At 54.7% G+C, this 9,269-nt stretch overlaps 1 protein-coding gene across 1 annotated transcript; it reads right to left on the bottom strand.

Annotated features, from left to right (window-relative positions):
- Positions 1-1,004: 1,004 nt before the first annotated feature.
- CLDN2 (claudin 2) lies at positions 1,005-1,709 on the bottom strand. The gene has a single exon (XM_032772185.1). The coding sequence runs from the start codon at positions 1,707-1,709 to the stop codon at positions 1,020-1,022; it is 690 nt and encodes a 229-aa protein (XP_032628076.1). The 3' UTR covers positions 1,005-1,019.
- Positions 1,710-9,269: the final 7,560 nt, after the last annotated feature.

Here is a 9,269-nt window from a genome sequence, read left to right as displayed (position 1 = left end):
TTGTTTACTCGGACCATCTGCAAGGGGCCGTGGTGTTCCCATGCCCGAGGGTCACAGCTCTTCAAAGCCAAGCACAGAAACAAGCACAGGATTGCACGGGGGGTTGGGTTTGGGACTTCCAGTCCTCTTTGAAATATGCCTCCCAGCCTCTGCCCTCTGGCTGGGCAGCAAGTGGGTGGCTGTAATGGGCACAAGGTGGCCTGGCCCAGTGTGGGTGGGGTTTCCTGGGGGTGAGGGCAGAGCCTCTTCGGCGCAGAAGGAAACCTAAGTCAGCTTCAGCGTGACTGTAACACAGATTTATTGCAACACCTCATCATTCTTGACCCACGGGGCCATTCAGCAAATGTGCTGCTCCCGGAGAGCCACTGCCTCTCCCCCCCCCTCAACCACTCCTATGTACAGTAAGTGCTTCATGGCCAGTCCCAGCAAGCTCACCCCTGACCTGCCACCCTGTCAAAAGCTCTCCCACCTGCTGTGTGACTGCACCCTTCCCGTCTTCCCTGTCCTTCACCTGCAGGCGGGCGGCATTGGCAAACATGCCCCTTGTTCTGTGTCCAGTGCACATGAGCACGCAGGCCAGTGACCACTTGCGAGAACCAGGGGCTGGGGCTGAGTTCCACAAGTCCGTCTGTTGCTGTGCCGACTGAGCACTTACTGGTCTCTTGGGGACGGCCATCCGGGATGTTGCTCTTCCTCTTGGTGCAGAGGGGGGTTCCCAATGGAGAGCACTCCCCTGGGCTTGTGTTTTGCTGCCTGCCACTTGAGGGGGCTACGGCACAAGGTCAGAACCAGCCTAGTCCATGCAAGCTGCTGAGCGCCTTGTGGGAGCATTGGTCAGTCAGTGGAAATTGGGATTTAAGGACAAGTGCATGAGAGAGACAAGCTCAAGTGATTGGCTCGGCTTCTCTTACCTCCCCCAGTCCAGTCCTTCTTAGTGGCCCCCAAGGCAGGTGAGGTACCGTCCAGGGTTTAGATACTGACTGCCTTGCTGCTGGGGAGTTGGCCAGGCCTCGGGGCTCCTACACGTACCCCGTCAGGTTGTAGGCACTGAATTCGCTCTTAGGTTTTTGAGTATGGCTGATGGACGGCCGGGGGCTTGCCAGGGCTTTGGATTGATAGGCGCTCCGGTAGGCTGTCTCAGACTCCCGGGGCGGGCAGGACGCAGAGAGTATGCAGCCGCCAAGGAGGGTAAGCAAGGCTGAGACAATGCCCAGGTACATCGCCTCCCCCATCTCATACTTGGCACTGTCCGGGATGAGCGGGTTGTAGAAATCCTGCAGCACCACATGGGTGTTCCACACCATGGGGATGAAGCACAGCACACCGCCCAGGATGAAGATCACCCCCCCTGTCACTGCTACCCTGTCCTTGGCAGGGGAGCCCTGGGCGAAGATGGTGCACTTCATCCCCATCACGGAGACAATACAGGCCAGTGAAGAGATGGCGCAGGAGGTCACCATCAAAGCCTGAGAAGCCTGAAGGTCGGAGGGCAGGGACAACAGAGAGTTGTAGATATCGCACTGGGTGATGCCAGTGCTGTAGATGGCACACTCCATCCACAGGCCCTTGGTGAAGCCCACCGCCGTCACAATGCTGGCACCGATGTAGGAGCTGTTCTTCCAGTTGGGCAGGAGCGTGGTGATCACGGTGCCCAGCAACCCAAGCCCCGCCAGGATGAAGCCCACGAGCTGTAGCCCGACTGAGATCATCTTCAGTTGCTCTCCTCACCTGGCTGTGGCTGACTGCTCCTGCCTTTCCTTGCTGGCTGCCTGGCTCCTCACCACTAGCCCCTTTCCTGTCTTTCTATTGTCCCAGCTCTTAGAGAGCAGCTCGGCGGTCTGGGCTCACCTCCTCCCCGGTCCTTGTATGTTAGGTCTGTGGGGCTATCTATGTGGGGGCGGGAAAGAGGGGAGGAGAAACTCCCTGGAAGGAAAAAAAAAATCCATAGCAGATTACATATTTACTAGAGACTCCTGAGAGATGCCAAGTGCCCTTTCACCTCTGCTATCATTTCAAACAACCTTTCCAGAGAAAAAGCCCCCCAGATCATAAACTCTGCCAAAGGAGTCTAAATGTGCCTTGCTGGCAGGGCCTGGCAAAACACCCACCTGCAGGAATGTGAGATGAATCAGAGCTTTGCTTCACATCTCCATGTTCCCTTCCAGCTCGGCTGCTGGATCAGCAGCTAGTGGCATGTGCCATTGTATTGCCTGAGCTGGGGCACCCTGCAGTTAGACGCTCTCTCTCTCCCGCAGCCTGGCAGGGGAATCGCTCATGGCTGCCCACAGATCCTGACCCCTCCAGCCCCCGGTGTTTGAGAACATCACCTCCCTGGAGTCATCTCCGCCAGCCATCGCTAATGTCATGCACATAGGGAAAGAGCGCGCTGTTAGTGCCAGGCTAGTGCCAGTTTCCGGCCAGGCCAGGCCAGTTTGAGCAGTAGTGCAAAAGCAGCCTGAGAGGTAGTGCTATCAGGATGCAAAGCCCTTCAAAACAGAGACCCTCTATCCCTGCTCCGAGGTTCCGCTCATCTGGGATGACCCCACCTCTGTCCCTAGGTTCAGAAGTGACTGGGCCAGGGAGGAGGCTATGTGTTTCTCTCCTGGAGAAGATCCCCTAGGCTCCCTCACTGACTGCCTGATGGGAACAGCACTAGTGAGAAGGCGCAGCTCCAGTACGCTGTCCCTGTGAGCCCTGCTGTGGTGTCTCAGGTGACAGCAGAGACCTGACCCTTCGGAGGTGAGGGGACAGCTCAGGTCTCCATGTCCATCTGATCCTGGGCTCTCTCAAACTGCTCCCCACCCTAAGCCACAAACCTGTCTCCTCTGGGGCATGGAGCTGCTCAGCCCCTGCTGGCATTCGCTGGCCAACTCAGCACTTCTTAATGCTGTAGGAGCAGAATTTATTTCTGCTGGGGTTCCTGCTGCTCCTGTTCCTGATGCATACAGCACAGCAACGCATAGGCCTCTGAGTGCTGGGATGGAGTGAGGAAAGGTCCCCCAGCCCCATGCTTTCTGCTCTCCAGTTACGTTCTGCTCAGTGTAGGGCTCATTCTCCTGTATTTTCTCCTGTTCCATGTGGTGTCTTCAAGTCCTGCTACCCCAGGTGGCTTTGGTTGAGCACGGAGGGGAACCTTGCCTCCTGTCGCACTACTTAGAGTCCAGTAGCTAACACGATCGAGTTGGGATACTCCTAGGGAAATGCCAGAGACCAGTGGGACGGCCCTTGGGAGTGGATCTAATCACTCTGCTTGTCCCACTTTGGGAACATCTTTATTTCAAATTCAGCCCCTTTCCCTCTTAAAACATCTTCTGAATAAGCCCATCCCTTTGCAATCAGTTGGCTCCCCAGTGGGTTTGGGGCTACATTTGGGGGTCACTGCAGTTCTGGGCTTGAGCCATAGCGTGCGCCAGCGCCTCGTGACTGTGAGAGAGGATTGGGGTCTGAAAGGGAATGATGTCATCTGGGAATTAACTGCTGCAGAGACATGCTTCATTTTTTGTCTTCGGTTTGGTGACCAAGCAGGGCCCCAGGCCTCCAGCAGGGCCCTAGGCCTCCAGCAGGGGGTGCTCTATTGCCTAGTGACAACCCGGATTGTCACATTAGTGGGGAGAACTTAAACTTGCTGGTTGTGTTGGCCAGGTGCACTCCCTTCTCAGGTCGGCCTTACCGGGTCCCAGGCAAACCCTGTCTGCTAACAGCCTGGGCCTCAGAGACACTTCGGTTAAGTGACTAAGGCCTGGGATGTCAGAAGACCTGGTTTCTCTTCCTACCTCTGCTAGTGAGTTGCTGTTGACCGTGTGCAAGTCACTTCGGCCAGATGTAGGCAGCTGGAATTAATGGGTGAGTTGAGACGCCTAGCACCTGACTTAATGCCCGCGTCTCTCCTGGCCACCAACGGTGTCTCCAGCTGGCACCTAAAAATGGAGATGCCTGAGTTGGTGGAAATGATATTTTGAAAATGTTGGTAGCCACCTGTCTATGCCTCAATATTCCCATCCCACCCCAGGGGTGTCCCGGCTCAGGAAAGTGCTTCGTAATCTGCAAAGGAAAAGCACCACCAAGTGCAAAGTGTCTATAATAATGTCAGCCTAGGAGAGGTTCTGTAACTGTCCAAGGGCATTAGGGTGAGCTGCAGCTGCTGATTTCAGGAGGAGAGAGGGATCCTTTTGTTAGCAGCCCCTCATCTGGCACAAGGAGGAAAGAACTGAACATCAGTGTGGTCGCCCGCTGCTTGGCAATAGCAATAGCCCAGGCTGGCATTGTGAACGGTCCCTAAGGGCTGCTCTCGTTCTGTACTCACACTGCTGTTCAGTGCTCTGCTGGGGTATTTCTCCAGCTGCAGCCCCTCTCTTGGGCCCTCCATTGTGCCTGGCTTCTGCCAGGCCCCTCCCAGCATGGCACGACAACATGGACAAGTAGCCCGCTGCATTGCGCATATGCTTCTGGAGTTTTGCAGCAAATCAATGTCTTTCCCTGTCTGTTCCAAAAATCCCCACAGGTGCATTCAGAAATGGGGGCTGGCGCCCCTAAATGACACAACCATTGCAGGCCAGCTGCCTCTTTCCCTGGGAAAGTCAGCAGCAGGCTTCAACAGTAAGGTTGCCAATTTTGGCTGGATATATTCCTGGAGGTTTCATCACGTAACATCATCTTTAATTAAAGATTAATCTTTAATTCCTGGAGATGCTGGGATGATTCTGGAAGGTTGCAACCCTATTTGAAAGCCACAACCCAAGAGAGAATAGAATGAACCAAAAGAGCCTCTGGCCTGTCCCCTTTCCCTCAGAACTGCCACTCGATCATTTTGTTGCAAGTTTTCCCAACATTTGTTTCCCTCCCTGTCACCCAGTGCCCCCACCCTCCAGCCCAGCAGTTTGATGGTATCTCAGCTGTCTACCTTTGATATTTCTATTGAGCATACCACTGTAGTATCTTGGCAGGGCCGGCTCTAGGTTTTTTGCCGCCCTAAGCAAAAAAAAATTTGGCTGCCCCCCGTCCCAGCCTTGGGCTCCCCCCCGTACCACCCTGCTGCCCCAGCCCTCTCCCTACCCACACTCACACCCCCTGCCGCCCCTGCGCTGGGCTTCCCCCTTTCTCTCCCACCAGTGCCCTCCCCCCACCCCGCTGCCACCCCAGCCCTGGGCTCACCCCTTCCCCACCACCAGTGCCCCTCCCCCACTTCCTGCTGCCCCAACCCTGGGCTCTCCCTCCCCCACCTGCACCCTCCTTCCGCCGCAGCCCTGGGTCATTGGTAACTCACTCCCAGGGTGGGTCATTCAGCAGGAATTTTGGATGTGCACAAAAAACAGACAGGATTGGTTCCCATATGGTTACAGAACTGCAGTAAAGTGGAACAATTTTCAGCTTGTGTGATTGGAGGATATCTGGATGCATATTATAAGACTGTCCTCCATAAGTGAGGAAAAGTTGAGGTGCCTTTATTTTCTTTTTTCACTCTTTCTTCCTAGAGTGGGATTTGCAATGCAATATCACTGTCTTCTTTTAAACAAACCAAAACCCAACAAACAAACAACAAGGCAATGGTTGTCTGAATCAATTCCAGCCCTATACCACTTGGGAGAATTTCTTGCTCAATCTTTATTCCTACTTTTTTCATATATAGCAGTTACAGTGAGGGATTCAGGTTACTCATTTGATTGGGGAGAATTGAAGTACAGTGCCCAACTGAGCTGAGCCTCCTGTTTGAGGTGTTCAAGTCTGGAAGGCAGGTGCTGCGTGGTAGGGGGCTGTGGCTCCTGCGGTGGGGTGAGCCCAGGGCGATGTTATGCAGCCAGGTGTTATAGCTCTGGCGCTGCGCGCAGTCCCGGATCTGGTTGCGCTGGCACCGCGGGTAAGGGGTGAGGGAGTTGGAGAAGGGGTAGGGGGATTCCAGGGGGGCAGTTTAGGGACAGGGAGCAGGGTGGTTGGATGGCGCGGAGGTTTGGGGGGGCCCAGTCTGGGGACAGGTAGCAGTTGGAATAGGCATTTGGAGTCCCAGCTACTGCTTTCCGGTCCCGTTTGTGGTGGGGGGTCTGGGGAAGTTTCGGGGCCCGGGTCTAGGAGGGGGCAGTTTGGGGACCAAGGAGAAAGGGAGGCTTAGATAGGGGACGGGGGGGGAGTTGGATGGGTTGGAGTTTCTGGGGGGGCAGTCAGAGGGAGTGGATGGTGGCAGGGTGGGGCTTCCCTCCCCATGGAGTGTCCTGTTTTTTGAATGTTAAAATATGGTTTCCCTACCATTCACAGCACTCACAGCAGGCTGCCGCATGACGTCCCCCTCCTTCCTTTCCAGTTGGTAGTGGCCAAGGGAATGCTGGGAAATGTAGTTCTTTCCCTGCTCCAGGGCTGGCTCTATAGGCAGGGAGCGAACCAAGGAACTACAGCTCCCAGAGCCCCCCTGTTGGTCATCAGCTCCCATGCCGCCCCTGCAAATGGGCTGCCCCAAGCATGTTCTTGCTTTGCTTGTGCCTAGAGCCGCCCCTGTATCTTGGCACTGCCCCTGTTAGTCTCAGGGCATTTCACTGGTGCCAACTGTCTGGGTCTGATCGCAGCTCTGATGTGATCTCTGGAGATGACTGCAGTGTGGACTCCAAAGGAGGAATAGACGTATTTGTTCAAAGGACGGCTTAGGCCCTGCCAAGTGACATAGGCAGAGCAGCATCCCCCGTCCCTGAAATGCAGCCAGGAAAAGAATCATAGAATCGTAGGACTGGAGGGGACCTCAGGAAGTCATTTAGTTCAGTCCCCTGCACTCACAGCAGGACTAAGCATGAAAGAGGAGTGTTGAAAGCCAGCAGCAGCCTGTACGTATGGCTCAGTGACACTCTGCGAGTGTCAGGCCAGGCAGTGAAGAAAGGATGAGGGGAAATCTCATACAGACAAACTGGCACCCAGAGAAAAATGCACAGTGCTCTGAAATACTTACCGGAAATACAGGACCTGGAGAGAGTGACGGAGTAGCCCAGTGGAGATTGCACAGGGGGCATGAGTATCCAAGTGCAGGACGACCATATCTCCTCGGGACAGGGTGAGCAGAGAGCAGGCTGAGGCCCAGGGGATAAAGGATTCCTAGTGGTTAACTGTAGCTTTGCAAAATCCATCTGCAAATCTTAGCCTGGGGTCAAAGGCTTATTCCAGATCAGAACTAAACCCTTGAGAGGATGCAAAGCATCGAGGAGTTGGGGACACCTTTTTGTTTATGTCCTGCCCCGCAATTAATTAAAAATATAAATATTTGGCAAAGAGGTTTGGGGTTTATTGCCCATGTGATTTCGTGAGGGGTGGGGCAGGGAGGACGGAGCAAGAAGATGGTTTGGGGCAAAGCTGAAAAGTGCAATTCGCTGCAGAGTTTGGGGTGCTGATTTGGTGCAGCCTCCAATCTGTGCCAAAGTAGGAAACTGACTAGGCGTGGCATGATGCAGATGGTGAGAGCTGCCCATGGTGGTGGAGAGAAGGTGGGACTCTTACTGCTGAATATAGGTTTGCCCCTAAACCTACAGAGCTGATTTCAGATAGCAGCATCCCATAAGCATCCCTTTGAATTGTCTCAGCCAGTGCCTGGGGAAGCGTCTCAAAACTGAAGGTGAATTAGACACAGTGGTGGCAAAATGTAAGAGTTCTTGAGTCAGTGCAAGTGTCGTTCTGCTACTGCTCTCGTACCTCCATCCCCACATATGCATCATTGTGCCCCCATTAGATCCTTTGGTGGCATAGCCGTCAGCACACGGGTTTTCCTTGGACAGCTGCCATCAAGGCGCTGGCCAACTGCAGCCCCACTTAGCTTATGAACTCAGATTCTCAAGATCAAAGGTCATAGGGATACTGCTGCAGGCATGGTACTTCTGTCACCAGTATAATGGCAGATCTGCTGTAGATAGGCCAGGGCTCTGCAAACTCTCAGCCCCATGGGGTGTGAGAAATCCAGACCCATCAGGCATGCAGAAAGGGGGTGTATGACCCTGTGACCTTTGTCTGACTCTGTGCTACAAATTCCGAAGTGTTCTGGGTCCAAAGGTCTGGAGAAGTGACAGCTAAGCAGAGTGTGCCAACACCTTCCCAAGCCAAGCTGTCGCCTGTGAAAAGGGCAAGAGAGACCATTTGGGAGGCTGAGGTGTGAAGTCTCCCATTTAGGCTACACTTTCCAGACTCCTGTCCACTCCGCTGATCCTATCTTTGCTGGTGCTAGACATGAGATGGGTGAACGCTGCTACAGAGTCCTGGCAAGTGTGATCAAAGAATTGCTGCACTGACAAAGCAGCCGGTACGGCCATACATCAGACCTGTCTAACCTCAGCCTTGGGGCTTTCCCAGGGCCTCAAACCTGCATCCAAATCTCAGGCTCTTTCGTGTGAAAGTGACACTGAGTAGCGAGGAGGAGGGATAGAGAGAGAGCCCTGTTAGGCAGGCTGCAGAGGAGAGCATTGGTGAGCAGTGGGACCTGCTGTTGGTGGGAGTCGCTGAAAGTCAGGAGCTGGCGTTTTAAAGAATTCCTGTCAGTGTTTTTCCTTTGTCAAGAGAAGCTGTAGGGCCAGGGGAGCGGTCACCGTGGCCAGTTTCCATTCACAGGAAGCCAGGCAGTACATGGGAGGGATGCTGGAAGCAATTGGGCTGGATCCCATGACAGGGCAGGTTGCTATGGTGTGCAGTTGTCAGGCCTCCCTCACGTGACCACAAGTTGATTTAATGACTAGTTTATAGGGTGCTTTAGAGCCCAGGTAAGGAGACAATGTCTCTGAACCAAAGAGCTTGCAAACGACAACAGCCAAGTCTAGACCAAGGGAGGTGGAGAAGGGCTGCACTGGTGATGGCAAAGAGATTGAGCGCGGGCGTGTGCGTACGGCTTGTTTGTACTGCGGTTGTTGTATAAAATACAATGTAAGTGGAGGAGGAGGACACAGGTGTGGGCAGGGAGGCCAAGCTGTGGGATGGGTGCGTAGGGGCAGAAAGCTAGTCAGGCATGTGAGGTTTGGCTGGAGTGGCAGGGGAGGGAGGTTTCCAGGTGTCACAGGGTGACTGGGCCCTTGAAGAAGGAGCAGGGGCAGTGCACGGGGGCTGCCGACCTGCTGCGCCTTTGGCATTTACAAGGAGGCACTGGGGCCTTCATAAAGAGGAATGGGGCAGAGCAGGACCGGCGCTAGGGTTTCTGGCGCCCTAGGCGCTGGGACATTTCGCCGCCCCACGCGTGGGTCTCGCGGCTCTGGCGGAGCTGCCGCAGGCATGCCTGCGGCAGGTCCACCGGAGCTGCGGCTCCCTGACCCCGGGGGGCGAGG

This window comes from Chelonoidis abingdonii, chromosome 8, assembly GCF_003597395.2.
Source record: "Chelonoidis abingdonii isolate Lonesome George chromosome 8, CheloAbing_2.0, whole genome shotgun sequence".
NCBI lineage: Eukaryota > Metazoa > Chordata > Testudines > Testudinidae > Chelonoidis > Chelonoidis abingdonii.
Note: the sequence above shows the minus strand (reverse complement) of the source record. Positions and strands in the feature narration are given on the sequence as shown.

What these genes read in the sequence shown, in the direction of transcription:
- CLDN2 (XM_032772185.1), bottom strand. Translation starts at nt 1,709, where the DNA reads ATGATCTCAGTCGGGCTACAGCTCGTGGGCTTCATCCTGGCGGGGCTT.